At 37.4% G+C, this 25,672-nt stretch overlaps 1 protein-coding gene across 1 annotated transcript in view; it reads left to right on the top strand.

Moving 5' to 3' along the window:
- TNKS (tankyrase) overlaps nt 1-25,672 on the top strand; it is a 207,882-nt gene that overhangs the window by 121,261 nt on the left and 60,949 nt on the right. Inside the window, exons 6-10 of the mRNA XM_080796045.1 lie at nt 17,397-17,491; nt 18,933-18,999; nt 19,310-19,496; nt 23,936-24,057; nt 25,504-25,595. Coding sequence (XP_080652171.1) covers nt 17,397-17,491; nt 18,933-18,999; nt 19,310-19,496; nt 23,936-24,057; nt 25,504-25,595 — 563 coding nt within the window. The remainder of the gene's footprint in view (nt 1-17,396; nt 17,492-18,932; nt 19,000-19,309; nt 19,497-23,935; nt 24,058-25,503; nt 25,596-25,672) is intronic.

Here is a 25,672-nt window from a genome sequence, read left to right as displayed (position 1 = left end):
CCACTAGTTTGGGGGTGTTTTGCTATCTAGTACAGGATCATTGAAATACCCATACTATAAGAGAATATGACTCAACACTTACTATCTTTTGGGCAGGAAAGATTGCATCTTTTCTCAAGTGAATTACTGAGAAGGGCTCTTTCAGAGCTATGAGGAAGAGTTAGTGAAAATTTAAAGATAAATCTCCAAATACATTTATTTCCTTAGATATGTTTAATTATTTTGAATTTATATCTTACATTTTAAGATTATTTTACCTCTTGGAATGCAAAAATTAATTGCATGTGCATGTGCATTTTGGGGGGTGGGGATGCTCATAGTATTATGGGGAAAAGCAGGAGTTTGAAGCTAGAAGACCAAGTTTTAAATTAAAATTATTACTAGGCAAATTTTGTCATATCTTTGGGTTGTCAGTTTTTTTTTAAAAAGATCCCTCCATTCCTTCCTTCTTTCCTTCCTACTTTCCTTTCTTTCTGGGAAAGAACATGAGCCAGGGGTAGGGCAGAGGGAGAGGGAGGGAGAGAATCTCAATCAGACTCTGTGCCGACAGCGGAGCCCAACTCGGGGCTCGATTTTATGACCCTGAGATCATGACCTGAGCTAGAATCAAGAATCGTACACTCAACTGACCTAGCCACCCAAGCGCCCCTGAATTCTCCATTTTTTAGCCTACAAATTGAAGAATTTGGCCATATGACCTCTCAGATACCTTTAACGCCAACATTTTAAGATTGTAATGTACTTTGTTATTTATTTCCCATTAGAGTTACTAGCAATTACCAGTCATACAGAATTAGATTATGTGAGGATGTATGGAGTCACACCAGATAAGACACTCCTGGAATCTGGAATAAAATTTACCTAGAGCCTTCTTTCCCTATAAGAAAGTATTAGCATTACCTGAGGGCCCATGCCTGGCTCTCTACAGCCTTTCATGGCCTTTATTATCGTCTTCTGTTCTTGGCAAAACTTGGTAGATGAAAAGTCATACCATTTTTTAATTTCCAACTTTTATGGATGTTACTTGGGATTATAGGAAGGTCAAAATGCCATAAGTCTGCATTAGGGAACTCTTCAAGTACTTTATGTTTAATTATATATCTAATCTAATCTCTTCTTTAAAATACATCTTGCTGAGCAGTGCACGCCTTACTATAATGCAGAAATCCCTTAGAGCAAGTTTTCTTGCCTATTTATGATGGAATATATTGTATAAAATCTTTATGCTTGTGTATATTCGTTTTGTAACAATAAGGGCTTGAAAATGTCTTTTTTATTTTTCATTAGGGAATCGCTTCTACTAAAACAGTCTCTATTTTGTCAAGCATGACATTTCTACTGGTGAGGGTAATTAGTACCCATGCCAACTGTGCTCTGTTTCTCTCTTTGAGAAAAGAATTTTTAGTAGAAAGGGACCTGTGTTAAAAAGCAGGTGGTGGGGCGCCTGGGTGGCTCAGTAGGTTGAGCCTCTGCCTTCGGCCCAGGTCATGATCTCAGAGTCCTGGGATCGAGCCCCGTATCAGGCTCTCTGCTCAGCGGGGAGCCTGCTTACCCCTCTCTCTCTGCCTACTTGTCATCTCTCTCTCTCTCTCAAATAAATAAATAAAATTTAAAAAAAAAGAAAAAGCAGGTGGTAGGGTCGCCTGGGTGGTTCAGTGGGTTGGGCCTCTGCCTTCAGCTCGGGTCATGATCCCGAGGTCCTGGGATCAAGCCCCGAGTCGGTGCTCTTTGATCAGCGGGGAGCCTGCTTCCTCCTCTCTCTACCTGCTTCTCTGCCTACTTGTGGTCTCTGTCTGTCCAAAAAAAAAAAAAATCTTTAAAAAGCAGGTGTTAAACAGGAGTTCATTTTAGCTCTGCTTAGCCACCCTCCTAACTTTGGTTTCTCCTACACCAGTATCCAAAAACCATGTTTCCTACAGTTGTCAACATTAGACTAGTTACTAGTTGAGGGATAGAAAAGGAGTGAGTACTCAATCATTTTGCTGTGAATATGATTCATTACTAAAATTTGATTTAGAAGCCTGGTTACGAAAGTGACTCTTAAGTGTCTTCTTTTAAAATTGCAAGAATCTAAGTTCAAAGTGCTCTTTCTGCCTCTACAAGTGAACCAAACTTTATAGGGTACAGTAGATTACAGCTGCAACATTCACTTGGAAATATCTGTGTGGCCAAGTGGCAAGGGCAGAGGGTGTGAAAGTAACACACAAAATAGCTCCAGTGGTTTTGACGATGTCCAAGTTCTGTGGTTGAGTGGGATGGTGGGCAGTGTTAGGAACATATTTTTATGTTATCAATTACTGCCTGAAGAAGAAATATAAAAATATCCCTATAATGGTTATGATTTGATATGATCTCTTTGGTTTAAACTGTTGGGTTAGCATCAGTTAATAGTAGAGTATTACCTTTAGGGAAGGGTGAACCTTAGTGGGTAAAAGGCTTGCTTAGGGACAAAGACAAGTCAGATTTCAGAAACTTCTGGCCTGATGAGAAGCAGCAAAAAGGGAAGAGTTAATAAAAGACTTAAGAATTTTGAGATTATCTGTAGCTTTGAATGAGCATTATTAGGAACTGTGGTCTGGCTATAATACAAAACCAATATAAATTGTTGATTTCTTAATTCATTTTGTACCAGTTACCTGGTATCCCAGCTTAGGTTGCCATACCATAGACCGGGTGGCATAAAAAACAGAAATTTATTTCTTAGTTCTGGAGGCTGGGAAGTCCAAGATCAAGGTTTCAGAATGGTGAGTGTCTCATGAGGGGCTCTTCTGGCTTGTGGAGAGCCCCCTTCTTGCTGAGAGAGAAAGCAAGCTCTTGGATATCTGTTCTTTATAAGGGCACTGACCCCATTATGAGGACTGCACTTCATGACCTTATCCAACCCTACCTACCTCCTTAAGGTCCTGTTTCCAAGTACCACCACATTAGGGTTAGGGCTTCAGTATATGAATTTGCCGGGGTGGGTGTGGGCACAAAACACTCAGTCTATAACACCGGGTTATTTTCGTATCACTACCTTTTAAAAAAATACTTCTTTTCTAATAATTGACCAGGAAGTGTGCTTCCCTCCTCCCCGCCCATGCATATTCATCAATTTACTTACTTGCTCAATTAAATTAGAATTATAAAGGAAAATATTTAAAAACATCAAGAATCCCCATAATATCCTTTTTTTTTAAAAAAAGATTGCTTTCCATGACTAATAAGAAAATGTCTTACTCTGCTAAGAATAGTGTCAATAGTAAAACTTCAAAAACAACACTATGAATACCATGAGTAATTATTTGAAATGCATATTTGGATAGCCGAATTAGGAAATTTGAAAATAGACAAACTCTAAATATCAAACGTTTCCTATATTGATTTATCTTTTGTGAAGATAGTAGCATGGTAATACCCTACTCTGAGACCATAAAAATGCCCATTAAAGTAATCTAGTTTCAGAGAGGGCTCTACCTCTTAGGACTGGGGAAGGGGCTATGGGCAGGGAACAGAACTAGAGCTCTCTGCTCTTGGCTAGTTTCAGCTGCCAGATTCACATACACACGCTCAGAAACAACAAGGACTTTATCACTGAAGGAACTTTGAGGTGACAACCTATCTCCCGAGTCCTAGAGCGCTTAACAACATTAAAATCAGCTACAGGAATTTCTCCCAGTTTGCGCAGTTAAAATGACTATTTAATGATCTAACGCAGAATGAGTCCCTCATAAATAATTTTAGATGCCAATCAATGTGACTCGTGTCCTGTTTCAAGAATAAGTCATCTCTCTATTGAATGTTAGTTAGAATCTTTGATGTTTAAATTTTAAAGCCCAAGACTGTGAATATTAATTATAAAAAGAATTCAGGCGAGGTTTGAGTAGTGTGAAAACTTTTCTGCATAAGGGATAAAGCATCAGGTTAGTATCAGGCACGAAACCTGGTTTCCATAAAGTCTGCCAGCTGTTTCTCATTAAACAATGCAAAATTAATGTTGCACCTTCAGAGAGTGCTAAGCATCCCCCCCCCCATACAAACCCAATGAGAGGAAGCTAGAAACTCATTTTCATGCGTACATTTCAATTCTGCTGAATCTGAGGCTGGAAAAGAGAAAAAACAAATTTCTGGCTGTTGAAGAATCCCCTTGGAGTTTCCATGATGAGAACGTTAAGTTAAAATTGAATTAAGTTGGCATTCAGAACTTTACTCTCACAAAGATTCCTCTGTGGATTTCCTGTTCTTTCTTGTATGCTCCTTTCCTTTCCCTCTCCTTCTCTTCCCCATACATATACTTAAAATAAAGACAGTCCATTATAGTCTCAATTTAAAAATAAATTTTTACTATATAAGGCAGCTGAACTTTATTTTATAAGCCATTTCATAAATTCTACAAGTTTTCAAATGCTTTAGGTTCATTCTTAAAGATGACAGGTGTTACTTTGGAAGACTATCTTCTCTGAGGCTGGAAAACAGCAATCATATTTACCTCTGTTCATGCAGCCTATCTAGAATTCAGAGAATCTTCCTTGGAGGAGAATGTAAAATGTAGTTAGTCCAGCCTCCCAACGCAGTGTTGGGACCTTCACTGTGAGAATCTGATGGAATGCCATCTGGCTCTGCTTGAATACATTTTTTTTTTTTTTTAAATGAGAGCTCACTGGTTTGGATCGGACCATATCTGACTTAGTGCCGAACTTAAGATGGCACACATTAGGGAGCTGTATTGACTAGCCAGAGGGTAACCAGGAAGGTATCCAGGAAATTATTCTGGAAAAAGCAGTTGAGGCAACTGCAGGGGTTTAGTTCAAGAGACCAAGTGACGATCTGTTAGAGATATGTAGAAAAACCCTGCTCTAGGAAAGACGCAGATAAATTGTCTTGGCCGATTTCAGTTTCCTGTTACTCTTTCTTGTCCTCTACTACTTACTATTCTACACAGCTGTTGTTAAGAAGCCCTACATTTCAGGGGTGCTCATCCAGGGGGATGGTCACACTCTCCTCATTCATGGGGTTTCACATACAGTATCTACGGATCAGTGCTGTGGTAGTTAGAGCCACCACCGGGATCCCTGCCCACTGGGAGTTACTCTTCCTGCCACTTAGCCGTGTTAGTCCATCTCCGAACATGCTATCTAGAACCTGAGCAGCCAGCCAGAGGAAAAGGAGGAAGACAGAATGGGAGTTCTGAGGTCAGACCGTCTGGATTTGATCTCTGACGGTGCTGTTGACTTCTTGTGTTAGTCTCCCTGTTCCCCAGTTTCCTCCTTTATATGCAGATTATAATAGTTTTCTAGCTCTGGTAATCGGTGTGTAAGGTAAATACGAGTAAATCCAAGTTAATGCATATAATACATTTTGAAAAGCACTTCGTACCTAGAAAGTCCCTAGTAGATTTTAGCTACTATTTTCAATAAACAACTTTGTATTTTCAAAATGTTTTCATATCTTCCATTTCATTTTAGCCTGAAAAAAACTCACTGAGGAAACTGGGATGATTGCTAACTTTTACCCTATTACAGAAAACATTAATATGTTAGACACTCTTAGGTTCTAGGAGTGGTATCATGTCTGTTATTGCAAAGTAATAGCCCTGATATAGTCCATTGTGATGAGACCATGTATGTGTTTAGCTCGAGATACTATGCTCTAGAGTAGCATTGATCAGGAGGCCCAGGACCAGAGGAAAAGATTGGAGAAGAAAACATAGGAGGATCGAGTAATGTGTAATCTGTAGAAGAAATAAGTTAAAGGAGACCTAGTTTTTGAAAAAGGTACGAATAAAATATCTTTTTAGAAGTTTTTATTTCTACTTGGGTTCATCAGTTTACATTCCCCAGGTAGTTTCTTTTTAAAATTCCCTTTATAGGGGCGCCTGGGTGGCTCAGTGGGTTAAGCCTCTGCCTTTGGCTCAGGTCATGATCCCAGGGTCCTGGGATCGAGCCCCACATCAGCAGAGAGCCTGCTTCTCCCTCTCTGTCTGCCTGCCTTTCTGTCTACTTGTGATTTCTCTCTCTGTCAAATAAATAAATAAATAAATAAAATCTTAAAATAAAATAAAATTCCCTTTATAAAAGCTCAAGAATTGAGAAAACTTCAAGGAGATCATGTAATCTTCATTATGGTACTACTTTAAATCTCCCCAAGAAGACGGGCATCGGTGATATGTATTTCCATGGACTTGTGCCCATATTGATTCTCTAGCTTGCAAGTTGTTTGATTTTGATTAAAGTATCACTGTCTCCAAGAACTTCTTAGGTGTACCTAGCAAGCAGATTAATCATGTCTCTCTGCCTGAAAGAAATCTAATAAGCTCTGATTATGTGGTTATTATATTTTCCTGGGAATTTTATATTAATGGCTGATAATAGCATTTTATTTGTGGAAGCGAAATACTGATCTGTCTTAACCAAATGAGAAGTGTGAGTGAGGTGTTTTTTGTTAAGGAGCCAGAACAGAGATGGAACAACCTGACTGTCCACTTCTAGACAATGAGTAGATAATCATGGTGTAGCTAACAGTGGAAATACTATACAAGGAATGAGATAAACTTATATATACTAATATTTTAAGAGAAAAATAGCAAATTACAGAAGAGTATAATATGATCCATTTGTGTGACTAAAACAACAGCAAAAAGAACTCAGAAAAACGTGTCTATGTACACAGAAAAAAATCTCAAGTGATACTTGTGCATCTGTAAACAGTGGTTCCCTTCAGAAAAGGGGTTTGTTGAGCCAGAGGAAGAAGTAGAGAGAACATTTTACTTTATATTATTTTAGAGGGAATACTCTATTTTTATAATATAAAAGGGAATTCTGTTGGAGGGCATGGTGAGTAAAGATAACTGATAATTGAGACCAGTTATAAAACTGAGAAAATACATATGTAACTTACACCTCTTTTTTGGAACTATAACTGAAAGTATGTTTTTATAAAAATGTGGAAATAAGTTTTGGAATTTTTAAGTATAATGATCTTCTGTTTGTTTGTATATACTTTATAAAAAGATGGAATCAGGGAGATTCAAATCAAAATCACATTGAGATGCCACCTTACACCAGTTAGAATGGCAAAATTAACAAGGCAGGAAACAACAAATGTTGGAGAGGATGTGGAGAAAGGGAAGCCACTTTGGAATACAGCGTGGAGATTCCTCAAAAAATTAAAAATAGAGCTACCCTGTGACCCTGAAATTGCACTACTGGGTATTTACCCCAAAGATGCAGATGTAGTGAAAAGAAGGGCCATATGTACCCTAATATTCAAAACAGTGATGTCCGCAATAGCCAAACTGTGCAAGGAGCCGAGATGCCCTTCAACAGATGAATGGATAAAGAAGATGTGGTCCATATATATAGTGGAATATTACACAGCCATCAGAAAGGATGAATATCCAACTTTTGTATCAATGTGGATGGAACCGGAGGAGATTATGCTGAGTGAAATAAACAAGCAGAGAAAGTCGAGTATCATATAGTTTCACCCACTTGTGGGACATAAGGAATAGCATGGAGGACATTAGGAGAAGGAATGGGAAAATGAACGGGGTGGGGAATAGGAGTGGAAGATGAACCATGAGAGACTATGGATTCCAAGAAACAAACTGAGGGTTTTAGAGGGGAGGGGGTGGGGGACGAGTGAGCCTGGTGGTGGTATTAAGGAGGGCACGTACTGTGTAGAGCACTGGGTGTTGTACATAAACAATGACTCTTGGAACACTGCATCAAAAACTAATGATGTAGGGGTGCCCGGGTGGCTCAGTGGGTTAAGCCTCTGCCTTTGGCTCAGGTCATGATCTCAGGGTCCTGGGATTGAGTCCCATGTCAGGCTCTCTGCTCAGCGGGGAGCCTGCTTCCTCCTCTCTCTCTCTCTGCCTGCCTCTCTGCCTACTTGTGATCTCTCTCTGTCAAATAAATAAATAAAATCTTAAAAAAAAAAAAAACTAATGATGTATTTTATGGTGACTAACACAACACAATTAAAAAAAAAAAGATGGCAGGAAGTTAAGAAATTTACAAGGATGATATCTGGAATTCACAGGTCACAGAGATAGTAATTGCAAAACTGATGGTACACAGAGCAATCTTACCACGAAAAGGAGGATATCCAGGCATAATATGTCCCCTGATGCAATGCTGTATGAAGTATTGTTTATGAAGTATTCTTGCTAAAGAAGTTTCATGTGAAAGAGGAAGTTCCAATTTATATGGAACACAGAGAACAGAGATAGGCACAAGTGAAATCAGCACACAGGAAAGGGAACAATTAACAAGGTCTCTTCAATAAGTCAGGATCATGAACAAAGAAAGAAGAGATGAAGACCATTGTAGATATAGGGAGACTTAATGGTACAAGAACCAAAAGAATTGATCCTGCCATCCAGCGAACCAACTTGAGAAAGTTTTTCAGGCAGTTAGGAAAGGTGCTTTCTATGGGTGTTAAATGGATTTACCACTGTTTTGTTAAATGTAATAACTTTGGGATTTTAAATGAGAATGCCCATAATTTTTAGAGACACCTTTGGAGATATGTAAGAGCAAGATGTTAACAGTGTCTTGAGTTTGCTTCAGACCACTTCGGTGGAAAAAATAGAAGACAAGAAAAGAAGTGGCAGATGCCAATGTCACCAAGTCTTAATAATGAATGGTTATTGAATCTGAATGATGCTTACATGCATGTTCAAGTGCTGAAAAGATCATAAAGCTTTATCTGATGAAGCCATTTTTGTAACTGTAGCAAGAGCAAGAGGCTGGAAGAAGAGCTTGACTAGTATGTGGACTGAGAAAGACTACACTTGGGTCTTTTAAAGGAATTGTTTAAATGGGAAGAGAAGTATCCTTTGTTATCTCTTGAGCCAACTTTTAATAGGATTTTTTTCCTAGTTTGGCAGAGGAATAAATCTTTCTTTATTCAGAATGTCTGTGTGCCTTGCACGTAGGCACACACATACAGACACACACACAATTTTCTGACTTGGGACAGTTCCAGGAACCAGGAAATTCATTCAGCATGAAACTGAGTAGAGTGATCAAGCATCTCCATTTGCCAGGGATGAATGGGTTTCCTGGGACCAGGAAAATCTTGGGCAAACCGGGATGAGTTAGTCACCATGGTCCGGAAAATTCCAGAAGATTTGATCGAGGTCAAACTGGGCCTTTATCTTAATGAAAACCAAAATACACTATGTATCATGAGGTTAGATAGCTTTCTGATGACTTACATCATGGCTTCACAATTGTGGTTTTGTTCTTTCCTAGGGAAGGCATCAAACATCGCTCAGGCGTCTGTTGAAATGTAGGTGTAACTCACACAGATTTAAAGTCAAATTCACCAAACCAGGGTTTTCATGTCCTCTGTTCCCTTTTAGTAATGTAAATCAAAAGCTAACAAAAACTTTCTTTTTTTAATACCCTACTAAATATAAGGTACTGTGTTAAGCCTTCAAATGTAAAATTAAGATATAGTCTCTGTTCTCATGAGTTCAGGGTAGATTAGAGGAGACAAATAAATAATCACTGTATGTTATTTTGTGACAGGTGTTAGAGTAAAAGATTGTGACAAATAATTTTAGGACCAGTCTTTGGCAATCTTTTTTGTATTTTATTTGCAAAATAGTGTCCAAAGACAGAACAAAAGGAGAAGAGATAATTATTTGGAGTGTTGCTATTTTTTTTTTTAAAGATTTTATTTTGTTCATTTATTTGCCAGAGAGAGAGAGAGAGAGAGCAAGCACAAGCAGGGGGAGCAGCAGGCAAGAGGTAGAGGGAGAAGCAGACTCCCTGCTGAGCAGGGGATCGAGTCCCTGCATCGATAGGGGACTCGATCCCAGAATCCTGGGATCATGACCTGAGCTGAAGGCAGATGCTTAACTGATTGAGCCACCCAGATGTTCAAGGAGTATTGGTATTTTGGAATCTCATTTTAAAATCTTATCTAAGGAAAGTCCTAAAGTGTGTGTTTTATAAAAGTGGAATAAAAGCAGTCTTAAGAAATTAAGAGTTAATTTTTATATTTTATGCTTTTTAGATGAACAGTGTTCCAAAGATTGGAATATATTCTGTATGGTAATGGTTAAACTTCCAGAGCTTTCTCAACACTATCAGATCAAGGAACGCTTTCCCTATACCCAGCAGTCATTTGCAAGAGAGCAATGTGTGTTTTGTGTTAAAATGTAAATGCTAAAATTCCTCTGGGATTGACTATGTGTAATAATTCATTTAAATCATAAGATAGTTATCATGATTTCTTTGCTCAATGGAAAAAAAAAGATTTAGAATTTAAATTTTTCTATTCTGGGCACATAATAATAATATAGGTCTTTGAAAGCTGATAGCTGCCTTATGAATCCATAAGATTCTTTTATTTTGATATTTAACCCCAGGAATATTTTGTCTTTCATTGTTGTTTGGATTTGTTAAATCACGTGTGAAATTAAATTTAAGTGGGAAAATATTTTTTTACTGGTAGGCCTATAATTTTTTCTGATGGTATTTCACTTATTAGTACAATCTAATTCCCAGTCATTTCAGCTAATTAGTAATTAGGGCATTTGAGCCATGTGGAGTGAACCGGGGGGAGTGGAGTAAAAGATGAGGTTGGAAAATTGGAGAGTAGTATTAGGAGAGATTTTTTGTGGCCTTCTAGATATTATACAAACTTAGTTTTTACTTAGAGTGGGATAAAGAAGGTTTTTTGAAAGGTTCTGAGCAGAGGACTGGTATATCTAACTGGTCTAGTTTAGCAGGATCACTCTGCGGCTATGTTGCCTGGACTCTGAGGGGATTATGCTGGAAGCAAGAATGCCAAATAGATGACTGTCACAACTTGGCCAGCTGAGAGAGGATAGGGACTTAGACCAGGCCAGTGGTATTGGATTCTGAGAATCCAGTACAGAGAAGTGATTGGATTCTGGAGATATTTTGGAGATAGTGCCAACAGAAGTACTCTCACTGCAGTAAGCATAGTATGTGAGGGAAAGATGGTACTCAGGGAAAACTCCAAAGTTTTTGACCTCAGGAACAAAAAGGATATAGTTGCTATTAACAGCAATAGGAAATTCTTCGTTGTAGGTTTTGGAGGGAATACTAGCAGCTCACTTGTGTACATGATGATCGTGAGATGTCTCCTATATATCCTTGTGGCGATGTCAAGTAGGAAGTTAGATGATGAGAGTCAGGCGTTCAGCTAAGAGGACTGAGCTGGAGACAGGATTGAGGAGTCATCAGTGTATGAAAGTTAAATAAATGCACAAGACCGCACGAGAGCACCAAAGCAATGAGTATAGATAATGAAGAAAAGAGATTTAAGGACACAGTCATGGAGTACTCCAATGTCAAGAAAATGAGAAGCAACCAGAAAAAAAGACTAAGGAGTAACCAGTGAGGTAGGTCTTGGTGTCCCAGATACCAAGGAGAGAAATATTTCAAGAAGGAGGAAGTGATCCGCTATGTCAAATAGTGCCAACAGCTAAAGTAAGGTGTGTAAGATACTTAATAAGGTGATAATAAGTAGTAACTACTATTTGTCATGCTTTTTCTGTATGATACTGTATTAGGTGCTTATACCATTTTCTGTCATCCATAGAATAGCCTAAAATGGTAGAAATGACAATTCTCATTTTATAGACATTGGAAGGCAAGGCCCTAAGACACTGAGAAATTAGTCCAAAGTCATATACCTTGTAAAACTGCAAAGCAGGGATGCAAACCCCAAATTAAAAGCCTTTACTCATTTCCTTATATTATGCTGCCCAGACTTACGGTAAGGTTGCAGGCACAGCTTTTGAACAGGGCTGTCACTTGTCAACTCTTTTCACTTTGCATGTATGTGTAGGGTAAGTTAAAGCTGTCTTACTTGCTTTATTCTGTGCTGCAAATCTATATCATAAAAGACAAGGGTAGATGTGTATGTTTGTTTGTTTCTTACGGCCTGATTCCAAGAAGAAAACTTGGAATTATGAGATTTCCTTAAGGAGGAATTCCTTTTTCTATAAACATGTCACAGTATGAAATGTCAGTGGTAACGTTCTCTCACAGCAGAAAAAAGTAGTTTGTATATTTGCAAGTGTTCCATACTTTATCACTCCTCATGCTTGGCTTTTTGAATATTCCAATGAAAAACCTCTTAAGAATAAATCTAAGGGGCGCCTGGGTGGCTCAGTGGGTTAAGGCCTCTGCCTTCGGCTCGGGTCATGATCTCAGGGTCCCGCGATCGAGTCCTGCATCAGGCTCTCTGCTTGGCGGTGAATCTGTTTCCCTTCCTCTCTCTCTGCCTACCTCTTTGCCTACTTGTGATCTCTGTCTGTCAAATAAATAAATAAAATCTTAAAAAAAAATAAATTTAAGATGTGCAAACTAGTGGCAGTTGCTGGCCTGTGTCTGATGATGTCTTAAATGTTTGATTCTTGTGTTTACTAGTTTACAACCACCATGAAATTATCAAGTAATGTGTGAATATTTTACAAATGGGTCTGTCTGATTTTTTCTAAAGCCTATATTACACTCTGTTAATTATCCTAGCATTTAGAAAATTACTTTTATCATTACTTTGCCATTTGGCAATTGAGGTGTAGAGTTGGCACTGTGTGTTAACCATTCATTGAATTTAGTCCTAGACCACATGATTTTAATTGCTTTGCATCAGAAGATAGTATTTTGGTATATAATGTTTAAATGCTAAACAATATACCTACTGGACTTTTTCTAGAGGAAAAACCTCTGGGATCTTAGTAGGGTATGCCTGTTCAAATCATCCTTTGTTCTTAATTTTTACTTTTTCTTTTTGCTTTTTGTCACTTCTTCAAATTTATTGCATACATTTTACAGATTTGTATATGCCCTCTAGTGATGCTATTAAGTTTGCGCAATTAGCATCCGCATTGGAACTACTACGGGGAAAGGCTCATCTCACTTATTCTGTACTTTCTCTCTCTCTGAATTTATCTATTCCCTTAAGATTCAGCTACCACTCCTTAGGCGCTGCTACCATTTTGCGAACCAACGCTGTCATTCTCGCTCTCCTCCATTCGTCCTGTCATCTTCAGTTCAGGTCTTCTGCCATCAGAGTTGCCGCCCACCCCCAGTTTATTCTCTATAGAACAACTACAGCGATCTTCCCCAAACTGCAGTCTTAAGTAATTTCTGCTTCAGGTTCTTCAGACGTTTCCCACTGTTCTTAGGGTCTCCTGCAGTCTCACATATTACACTTAGCTGCTGAGTTGTTGTTGTTGTTGTTGTTGTTTTAAGATTTTTATTTATTTATTTGACAGACAGATTACAAGTAGACAGAGAGGCAGGCAGAGAGACAGAGGGGGAAGCAGGCTCCCTGTTGAGCAGAGAGCCCGATGCGGGGCTCGATGAGGGGCTTGATCCCAGGACCCTGAGATCATGACCTGAGCCGGAGGCAGAGGCCTTAATCCACTGAGCCACCCAGGCGCCCCGGCTGCTGAGGTTTTTTTCGTGCCTCTGTGTCTGGTGGGAATGGATATGTGCTCTCCATACTACCTGGAATAAATTTCCTCATTCTGCTGCCTCAGTGATTTCTGTTTCTTCTCAAGTCTGCCTTCGGGGAACAGTTCTTCTGAGAATCTGCCCTAATGGCAGTCCTTGCCGCTGGTCTCAGCTCTTAGGACATCCTGAACTTCCTTTCCTACAGCATTTGTCACATTTAATAGTAGTTGTCTGCTTTCTCTGGGTGAGTCCTCAGAACCTAGACTTCTGTTTCCTCCTCTTTGGCCTTTTGAAGAGTTAGTATATATGTTATTTCATTTAGGGACTCATGTTTTGGAGGAATAAGTAGACTCATAAAGGCAAAGTACTGCGCCTTTCTTGTGACCATGCTGGCCCTAGCACTTACCATGCTGCCATGTACATTGCAAATGCTAAAATATTTTATTTTTTAAAATTTTATTTATTTATTTCAGAGAGAGAGCATGGGGGCAGGGAGGGGCAGAGGGAGAGGGAGAGTGAGTCTTAAGCAGACTCCAAGCTGAGTGCGGAGCCCAACACAGGGTCGTGATCTCATGACCTTGAGATCATGGTCTGATCCAAAACCAAGAGCGGACATTTAATCAGCTGCACCCCCCAGGCACCCCAGTGCTGCATTATCTTAAATGAATGTGAGTGATAACTAAATTTGTGTTCAGCCTTCACCACTCCTTGAATTCTAGTTAGTCCTATAATCACTGGGGTATCAGGCACTTCAAATTTGATAAGCCCAAACCTTGAAATCTTTCCCTCTGGCTTCCTCTTCTCTCCTCCCTTCCCTTTTCCAACCTATATCAATCCTTTCTTTTCATCTGTCACTGACATTTTTGAATTGGAACTGCTGTATCCTTTACTACCTGCATCAGTTATCAGATTCTATCAATTCTGCTTTCTAATAGTTTTTGATACTCACTCCTCAACTGTGTTTCTTTCACGACTGCTCTATTTCAAGCTTCCTATCACTTCCTACCTTGTCAATTACAGTCTTCTAATTTACCTAAATACAGTAATTTAGAAACTAAATATGTAACCATTTTCAAAGCACTATAAATAATTTTTAGTCTCAGTGCTTCTTAAAAATCCAGAAACTAAATATTTTTTCTTCTGTTTTATCCTTCTAAATAAACAGTTAAAGTGTATGTATATGTATTCATCCATTTAGGGACTTTGTTCATTTTTAAGAATAAGAAAAACAGTTATTAGATCAAATGTATTTGAACAAAATTTTGTAAAAGATTCTTAATATGAAAAAGGAAAATCTTTTTGTGCATCAGTAATGAAGATGTCAGTTTTTTCATATAATAATAAATGTCAGCTAAGTCCTGTAAAAGCTTACTGACTTATTGGCCGGACATCCAAAGCAGTCATTGTCTCTGGAGGAAGCTTCCCTACTGTATTGTAAAGTCCAATTCAGTCCTGAAGGTGGGCCAAGATAGAGTAATAGAAACTAATTTTACATTCCCTCTTGAAATTATTTAAAAAAAAAAAAGCTAAACAAAATATATGAAACAACAGCTTTCAGAAATTGGACATCAGGCTGTACATGGAAGTGATCCCTGAGAGATAAGCATTAAATAAGCCAAGTTGTGTGATTGCTCCAGCTTACTGCCTAGAAAGCATTTCCAGTCCTTAAATCAGAGAGAGGAAGCCCAGGGGGGAGCTCAGTGATCTCCCTGAGATGAGAAGGTGGAATTAGGAGCTTGGGAGACCACGTAGCAAGAGTTAGCAGGTGGAGGGCCAGTGAGCAGAGCGCTGCAAAGAAGAGAGCTCCAGAGATCTGCAAAGTTCCCCTGACTCCTTTCAGCCGAGTACTGATTAGAGGAGTCTGAGGAAGCCACATAGGGTGATAAAAAGAACCACTGAAAGAGAATTAGAGGTAGCAACCCTGGCATGTCAAGTCGCAGATGTGGATCTGTGATCGTTCTGTTGCTACCAGCCGGACTGGGCAAACTTCCTCATTCATCAGCTATCATAGGGTACTCAGAAGGGTCATACCTCCCTGGAAGGGGAAATTAGTCCTAGTCTAAAGGTTGCTCTGGTTCTGTTTAACAAAGCTTAAAAATAAGCTTTGAAAGCAACCTAATAGGTATCTTAAAATTGATATTTATAAATTAATTTTATATATATATATATATATTCATAATCGTAATTGAAGTTCCCTAAAGAGAGAATGGTGGGAGAGAGAGGACAGAAAAAAAATTTGAAAAAATAATAGAATATTTTCCAAAGTTGGTGAAAATTATGAATCGCAGATCTAAGAAGCCCAGCAAGCCCCAAGCATCACAAAAGGAGAAGTCGGAGAAGGAACATCAGCAGCAGAAGGGCATACCAATGTCCTTCACAATCAGGTTGCTTGAAGCCAGTGATAAAGAGAAAGTACTAGCGTATCCAAAACAGAAGCCACATGTGCAAACGAACAAACATAAGGATGTTGGCAAATTTCTAGTCTAAAATGATACAAACCAGAAGATAATGAAGCAGCATCTTTAAAATATTAGAGGAGGGGGAGAAACAGTTTTGAAAATAACTTGATATTTCCTGGCAGTCTTATTTGCAATAACATTCGACATGTGTCTGGAATCAGAAATTTGGATGGGCAAGTTGTTCAATGGTAAAGAAATTTTAATTATTTTTAATGTGATATTTTACATTTTATAAGTGTTTATATATGAAATAAAACTTTTTCTTAGCACATTTTTGAACTAGATAGGACGAATGAGTTCATCTCTTTTACACATGAAAAGGCTGAGATGTATAGGGAATATGACTTCCACAGTTTCATAAGATCCAGAAATATGATCAGGTTTCCTGACTTCCTCTCTGGGACTCTCTTCTCATCTACTTGGTCTCCTCATTATTAGCTGTGAACTGCCCAAAACTATTTCCTAAACTTAAAGACTGTCAGAATATATAAAATGTACTGCCTCGAAAGCAGTAATAATAATTTTGTTATCTTGCCACTTATAGTATATGAAAAAAAGAAATTGAAAATCTTACTAAATATCAAGGCCCAAATAGAAGACAGGAAAAATGAGAGTACATTAAAGTATACTAGGCCCTGTGTGAAAAGCTGTTACAATATTTAACCTTTAAGTAAGTGAGCAAAGGTGGGGAAATTGCAGTGGTTGCAGAGTACCTTTTAATTTAATATTTTAATTTAATATTACTGCCCTTTTTTTAAAAGAAAAAAAAAAGAAGTTTGATTATTTTAATTACCATATAAAACATGAGCAGAGAACCTTTTAGTAACTTCGTTCAGATTAATGTGGAGGAAATTAGTTGGGGAGAAACTGTATTTTGTATTTATGTTGCATATATAGTACATAAAATAGAATTAAATACTATCTTGTCGTGTCATTGCATCTGATACAGCAAATTCATTTTGACCCATTGGTAAGAGCCGCATGGAATGAATACGGTCCATTGTCCTCATTGTTGCCACTAAAGTTTCTTCAAATTGTTCTTTAGAGAGGCTTTTCAACCTTCGTATTCAAGAGAAATTTTGAGAGCCAGCTCTGTAAGGAAGGCCTTACGATAGAATGGGGATTGAAATGCTCAGACTTGAAAAGTGGGCAGGAAGGTAGAATAAAGAAGAATGTTTCCGGTTGTGAGGAATGTGAACCCTAAGAAGTCTTCCCAGAGCACGGAGAATCGTTCCTGTGGGGAAGAAGTAAGAAAGAGAAGTTGGGGTAGAGCTAGATTACTGAAGGCCTTAAAAAACAAGTGGGAGAAATAGGTGAATGACGCTGAATTTAGATTTTCCTCTCGAGATGAAGGAACTGTCTCTCATCCAGTTATGAAATGTGACCTTCTGGCACTTCTGCGTGTGTGCGCAGTTAACTGTGTTTCCTTCTAAGTAAACAGCGATGAAATGACAAAGCAAGAATGATTTACCTCAGGAGGGGATGTGTTTTTCTTTTTCTTTTCTAGTCTACCCCTCTACATCTAGCAGCGGGCTACAACAGAGTTCGGATTGTGCAGCTGCTTCTCCAGCACGGAGCCGATGTTCACGCGAAAGACAAAGGGTAGGTGTGTCCATTTAATCCCTTGAATGATCTCACCCAGGGATCCTTATGCTTTGTTCACCGCATCCAAAACACTTAAGGTTTTTGCACACTGAACAAAGGCACCCATTTCTTTACAGCTCCTGTAGCATATTAAGAATGTTAGTAACTTCGGTTTGACTCCATTTTCATGTTCTACTTACCGAAGAGGCTTTCTCATGGTGATGGCCTAAATTAGTTAAATTTTATCGCATTTCTATTATTTGAAGTTAAAATTTGCTTCTCTCAATTACATTTACTATTTTTCAACTTAAGTGACATTCCAGAAAGGGAGATAAAACAAACTGAAAATTCTGATAAGCCAGTGACATAGCTATCCTATTCACCTGGTATGTAAGGATCATCTTTTATGGATAAACCAAAATCATAAGTTTATAATGTTCTACTTTGGTTTTTATCCTGATAAAATCCTAGACATCTGACCTGAGAAAACTTAACAAAGCTTGATATGGGAGTGGTGGGAGACAGGAGGGACTACTAAGAAAGCAAATTTTAGAAAACTTTGTACCCATTCACTACCTAATCTTCAGGGCATCTAGGAGGTAGGTCTGCTCCTGTGTGATAGGCTAACATTCCTCATTATCCCGCCTTAAGATCAAGAAGATACTGACCTTACTGCCCAGGCAAAGGAGGTCCCTATTACACTCCTGTGATTGGCAGCATAAAGCGAAGCAGCCCAGAGAGGAGAGTTTCTTTCACTTTGCCCCTCCCCATGTCAGAAGACATAGGAAATGAAGAAACAACTCAGTATTTGGGACGGTGATCAGAGAGGGAATCTATCATTCCAAATCTACTCTTCGTGGTACTGCTTCTCTCTTGTCAGCGTCTGCTGTTTTGCCATACGCAAATGGTGTCCCAATAGTATAGGAGCACACATGCCTGACGCTCTTGTACATCTCAGTTTCCTTGTGCATGTCCAAAACCAGATGGGTGTACGATAGGTCAAGAGACGTGCACCACAAAAATGGCGGTCTTTGACTCATGCAGAATGATACTTGGAGATGCAAGTTATAGGAGTTTGGATATTTCATTCTTAAGCTGGAAATTACTTTCCAAAATGAAATAAAATGGTAGAAATATTTCAACTCACTCTCAAGTAACATTTTTCTGTGATACTTGATCTATAAAGCATGCACTGATCAATTAACACGTTCTTCTTTTTACTTAAATACTTTTCTAATTGGTATTTTTATCATTATATTTAAGGGTTATACACAAAAGACATGAGGTAAATATAGAAGGTTAAACATTAGCTATGCCTTGTATCCTCTTACTAAATACTTTCAGATATTTTTAATATAATTATATTGGAATCTATTAAAATTTTGTCTTTTAGCACTTCTTGGGTAAATGACTACATTATTTGAAATTGCAGTATTTTAATTTGCCATTTTTCATTTAGTGGACTTGTACCTCTTCATAATGCATGTTCATATGGACATTATGAAGTCACGGAACTGCTACTAAAGGTAAAAGAAATTTTAAAATATTGAGCATTACTTGCTTTTTTTCCCTAACTTGTCATAAGTTTTCACATGATTTGTAGGCCAGTTAAGAGTTTTAAGAAAACAAAAGGTGTTTTAAAAATATTAGTTGCCTTAAAATTTTTATAACATTCACTTTTTAAATTGTTTGTAAAAACTGATATTAAAGAAGCTAAAACCCTTCTTGACATTTCGAAGAGTCATAGCTGAAATTTACAGGGAAATAAATGTCTTCTGTGTTTTATTTGACCCAGCGAAATGATCACTGACCTAAAACTTTTTTTTCTCCATTCAGCATGGAGCTTGTGTTAATGCTATGGATCTCTGGCAGTTCACTCCACTCCATGAGGCTGCTTCCAAGAATCGTGTGGAAGTCTGCTCTTTGTTACTTAGCCATGGTGCCGATCCTACATTAGTCAATTGTCATGGCAAAAGCGCCGTAGATATGGCTCCAACTCCTGAGCTCCGGGAGAGATTGACGTGTATGTATTTATATCCTATTGCTTGCTGTAAATTAGAATATCTCATTTTTGTTTAGTCCTTAAACTGGTCTTTTGTCCCACTTCAATACTAACCTTCTGTTCTTACACATACACTAGTTTATAATCCTCATTTCAGGTCCTGTACTTTTCTTTTAAGGCTGATGAGGCTGAGTCAATCAGTAACCATTTATTGCATGCTTACTATGTGCCAGGTACTGGAAATACAACAGCGTACAAACCAGAAAAAAAATCTCCGCGCTCACAGAGTTTATATTCTTGTACTGTGGATAATAATATTTGATATATAGCATTACTGAGCACTCACTGTTTTGCAACCCCTGTAGGATTGTACAGCCATGTTCCTATTTTTTATGTGTGTTATATAGCCCAGGTACAATCACTTGCCCTAATTTGCATAAGATCCTTTTTATGATTTGGTGGAAGTAATGGTCTCAAATGCTGATATGTATTACCTACATATACATGGGCATGTTTTGTAGATAAACTTTTTGTTTTGGAATAGTTTTAGATTTACAGAAAAATTATAAAAATAGTACAGAGAGTTCCCATATATTCCATATCCGGTTTGCCCTCCTGTCAACATCTTACATTAGTATGATGTACTTGACATACATTATTAACTAAATACCATACTCTACTCAGATTTCCTCAGTTTCTACCTCAGGTCTTTCTTCTGTTCCAGGATCTCATTCAGGACACCACATTACATTTACTGGTCATATCAAATACTGAGATATATTTAGTTCTATATGTGGGCATTGGAGGTTTAAATTAAACTAGGCATCACCTACCCAATATTTAACTGGTCCCCTGATTGGTATTCTCTCTCAGGATTCAAAGAATCGTAACTGGACTTAAATGCCGAAGAAAATCTTTAAATGATAACTTAAGAAAAAGGCAGTGTCAAAATGATGATAATGTTGTTTAAACTTAACCAGATTTTAAGCTGGTTTATGTTAAAACAGGAAGAGGTGCAATTTTCATTTTGCTTAACTAAATGTTTAAACTTATTTTGGTACTAGAACAGATGACATCAACAAGATTAAAGGCCAACAAACCAGATTTTATCTAGACAGATGTCTTAGCAATGAATCCCTATAGAAGTGCCTTTATTCTCCCTCCCACTTGTATGACCCTTGTCATATGTTATCTTGCATTGTGTAGTTCCTTCTTCTATGTGTGTGTTCTGTCTTCCCAGTGAAATTTTAATTATTAGGAAGACTTTTCATTTTATTATTGTCTTCTTAGCACCTGCGCAGTGCTTTGTTACCTAATAAAAATGTATTGCTGGTATTTGTGTTTGGGCCCATCTGTCCAACTACCCTCAACCCAGCATTATGCACTATGTACAAGTTTATTGACTTGAACTCGAAACTTTTTTTATCTTTTTCTAATCTCCTTCTTTTAGTTTGTACCCAGGGCTCAGCTTTATCCCCATATCGCCTTTAACTTCTTTTTCCTATCAAACATTTTGCAAATTATGAGTAGTAGTATGAGTTTTTATAGTGCATTTCATTGGACCATCTGATTCCACTGTACAGATGATGAGTTAATAGAAATTTGTATAGTTTTGTAAAAGAAGTTCCCTGATGAGAGTATTTTTCAACCTTCTCGATATTTTTTATTTTATTAAGTAAGATTCTACCAAGGAATTATATGAAGAAAAGGATTTGACAAAGTTGGAACTGCTCTAACTATGGTTTTCCTGGTCATGTCCACTGCCTTACAGTAGGCATTCACAATTACAGAGTTCTTTTTAAGAAAATTGTACAGGAGGGCACCTGGGTAATTCAGTCAGTTAAGCAGCTGCCTTTGGCTCAGGTCATGATCTCAGGATCCTGGGATCAAGTCCCACATCAGGCTCTCTCCTCAGCGGGGAGTCTAGTTCTCCCTCTCCCTCTGCCTGCGGCTCCCCTGCTTGTACTCTTTCTCTCTGTGCCAAATAAATACAGTCTTTTTCATTTTAAAGAAAATTATACAAGAAACAAAAACAGTATTTTAATCATACCCCTGGTCATAGCATTTTCATTACACACATTTTTTTTCTGCTCTTCTCTCTCTCTTTTTTTTCACATGTTGTTTCCCTGAAGCCAAATGAACAAGGTAGTTTGGATTCTGCACATACTAGAGGAGAAAATACTGAAAGTAGCTTTCGTTCTAATTTCAAAATGCATTTGAAAAGAAATTTTTAAGACATTTTATAAATATTAAGTTTTCAGGGTAAGTTTGAGTAATTTGCAGTTTTACTGCTTTCTTTTTAGCCACTTAAGTACTTCCTTGAGGTTTTTAAAAAGAAACCTTTATGTAACCTTTGCATTTAGAGGGACCATTATATTGTTGATATATTTTCCATTCTCTTCTTTTTTATTCTTGAGTATACATTCAATAAAATATTTTACATTTGAAGGTCAATTTGGGCAGAAATCTTTACCTTTTTTGTAAAGAGCAAAGAAAAGGAATATTTTACTTATTGTTATTTGAGAAAATATGTTGTTTAATTGCATTATTATATTCTAATTTCTTGATTTCCTTAGTACTACAGTCTTATTGTTTATGTTTTTCTTAAATTTGTCCAGTTAAGTTTTTCCTGAGTACCTTTACTGAACTTAAAGGAGTAATTGAAAAAGTAGAATTGCTTTTATCATTTTGATATTCATAAGACATTTGTCATTAGAGAAAAAGCCAGTATGATTTGAATTCAGTTGAAATTTTTCTAGACTGATGACCAAAGCGAAATTGTACTTTTTATTTGAAAGCAGTTCTCAGGACATCCCTTTACTTCATAGTGGTCAGGGTCCCGCTCCTTACATATGGCAGTTTATAATTCTTTCACTTGATTTATTCCTAATTCTCTCATTAAAATGAGAATCTATAATTTTGTTATTTGAAAATACTGGTTTACTTTTATTTCATTTGAACTCAACTTTGAGTTTCTGATGTTTCAAATTCCTAATCTTTGAGGAATTTAGCAATGATAAGGTACCACTAAATAAGAGGTTTTATAAAAATGGTTTTCCCATGAACCTGCCATGACTTATAAATATTCAGCATTCACGCAACAAATGAGTACATACTGTACTATATAGCGAGCGGTGTGCTAAGTGATGGGACTCCCGTAGCAAATAAGGTAATGTGATATGTCCTGTGATAGAAGGGTAAATGCAACTGTAGTGGACTTCATAAGACGGAATCCTAACCCAATAAAGAAGGCTTATCCAGAGTATCTAAACTGAGACCTTGAACAATAATAGTAGTTATTAAGGCACGTGTGTGTGTGTGTGTGTGTGTGTGTGTGTGTGCGCGTCTCTTTTTCTGTCTTTTGAGGGACAGAAGGGAGTAAGATGGGGAACTCAGGAGAGGAGAGAGAGGAAAAGAAAGGAAGTCAGTAGTAGGCAGGTACAAAGGCCTGCTATGTGATATATTCGGTTATAAACCATTTATATCTTTTTAGAACAATCGTCAACCTTTTGTTAGCAAGTGGTCATATCAAAATACAAACCAGAATTGTAAAATAGAAAAAATGACTTAGTCTTTAAGTATTGGATTGTTATTCATGCCGCTAATTTAGAAATCACTTTTGAGGGACCTGGGTGGCTCAGTGGGTTAAGCCTCTGCCTTCAGCTCAGGTCATGATCTCAGGGTCCTGGGATCGAGTTCCGCATCGGGCTCTCTGCTCAGTGTGGAGCCTGCTTCCCCCTCTCTCTTTCTCTGCCTGCCTCTCTGCCTGCTTGTGATCTCTGTCTGTCAAATAAATAAATAAAATCTTTAAAAGAAAAATCACTTTTGAAAAAATCTTGTACAAGTAATAAAATACTGTTTTTTGAAAAATTCTCAAACTCTGGTACTTCCCCATAGTTCAGTTCTTCCCTTCTCTGTGCTAAAACTATTACTATTTGGCGACTATTTTTCTAAGTGCCTTTTTGGTACCATTTCTTGTATTTAGTTGTGGTGGCAATGGTAGTAGTAACGGTGCAATAAATTGGGTCAACCTGTCTTTCCTCTTTTACTACTTGAATTTTCATTTCATTATATGTACTTTAATGAAAGTATGTTGTTGTTTAAGAGCTTGTTGTTTAAGAGCTGTGAAGTATTCCAGTGGATATGTGTTTGTAACTGGTTTCCATTTGGTGGACATTTTTGGTTGCTTGTGTTAAAGTGTAGCTGGAATGTATCTGTATCCTTTGTATGTGTATCCTTATGAATTCTGAGAGTATAAAACAGTCTTATTTCAGAGTATACATTTTTCAAAAATTTTCAGTAACTATACATCCTTGTCACCTTTATCATTATATCAATCTGCTGCTGCTATTGGTAAAATAGAGCAATATGTAAAATTAATAATTTTCTGATTTGTAATCATGCTAAAATGATTGGTACAGATTTTAAATCTTTTTTGTTAACCATTCTTTCATTAACAGATGAATTTAAAGGTCATTCTTTACTACAAGCAGCCAGAGAAGCAGACCTAGCCAAAGTCAAAAAAACACTCGCTTTGGAAATCATTAATTTCAAACAACCACAGTCTCATGAAACTGCGCTGGTAAGATTTTATTGTTAATCCATTCCTTAGGTCTGTAATAGTAGTGGAGGTACAAAGGATGATTTCATTTCAGAAACCTTAAAGTAACTTTAGTATCTGAAATGCCAGGAATTACCATTTTAGTGTTGGTTGCATTGATTGCTTTCATGGGTGAGGGAATAGACATTTGCTAACCCTTGATTTGGGGATTATTTTTGCCTTTGTCTTTACCCAACCATATTATAACAAATCTACTTTGGTGGCCAGTTCTTTCATAAAATACGAGGTGTGATTTTCTTTTTAGAATCTTTGTTTTTTTTTATGGTTGCTAGGTAAAGACTATTTGTTTCTACAGAGAAAATTAAAGTATTTTCAAAGGTGCTTGCATCATCCTTTGAAGCAATTATCCAAAGAATTATTCTTAATTATCCAGAGAATTACTACATTCATTATAGAAAAATGATAAGATTGTGATTTTTTTTTCCAGACTATACAAATTGTTTTTTAAACTGTTCATGTTTTTTTCTTCTAATGTCCTTTCAGAAAGATTAGCTTATTTTCCTCATCATTGACCACATTAAGTTTCAGGTGTAGGGCTGGTAAAATTATTCCTGAATTCAGAATTTACACATACACGATGCCTATCTCACAGACTTGTAAATATGCTTCCGTTAACATCCTCACATATATCTGGCACAAAAAAAGTTAAGCTGTAGTCGGTTCTTGCTGAAAACGATATTAAAAGAGTTGGCAAACTGAATTGGGCCAACTGTATGTGCACTTAAATACATGGTCCTCAAACTGGGGTCAGATGCATTCAAGCTCTCCAGGATTATGCCTGGAGATGCTCAGAGCAGCAGCATAAACCTGACCTGCTTTTTTGGAGTGTTCGTTTTATTCATTGGCAAGTAGGTTTTTACTCTTAAAATTTTAATACAAACATTTATATAAAACAAGTTGAATACAAAAATTGTATAAATATAGGATAAAACATAAAATTTCTGAGACCACTTCTTCCACTGAAGTCCTTCAAGTCTGTTACCTTCTTGCCTGTCCCTGGGCGTTTTGGCTTATAGTGCTAGGAGTAGTTCTGCGGCAGGGTTTGAGAATCATTGATTTATATGACTGACAAGCTCATGAAGGATTGACTAGGTCAGGTGAGGGTATCTGTGGCTTTGGAGAGGCCGCATTCTGATACCTTCAAATAAGTATATATTGGACAATTATTTATTGTCCAAAGGAAAAGAAAGTTTTAGTGCGTAACTAAGATAATTTCACCTTGGTTTAAAGGCATGTGTCTTATTCTTCCATTGTATTTAGAAAGAATTTGATCATCTCCATAATGTAAAATACGTAAGTGTGTTTTGACAGAACAATGTTCTAAATAATCAGCAGATGCTATTTAATTCTGGAATGTACTTTTAAATAGAAGTTTATTTTATTAACTTAGTTGTTTTTACTTTACAGCACTGTGCTGTGGCCTCCCTGCATCCCAAACGAAAACAAGTGACAGAACTATTACTTAGGAAAGGAGCGAATGTTAATGAAAAGAATAAAGAGTAAGTGTAATTGCAGAAGAAGCTGTGCGATTCTTAAAGGGGAAATGCAACAAAAGTTAGGAAATTTCCTTTTCCTT

Source organism: Martes martes (genome assembly GCF_963455335.1).
Source record: "Martes martes genome assembly, chromosome: 2".
Lineage (NCBI taxonomy): Eukaryota > Metazoa > Chordata > Mammalia > Carnivora > Mustelidae > Martes > Martes martes.
This window is presented reverse-complemented; position numbering and strand designations above follow the sequence as displayed.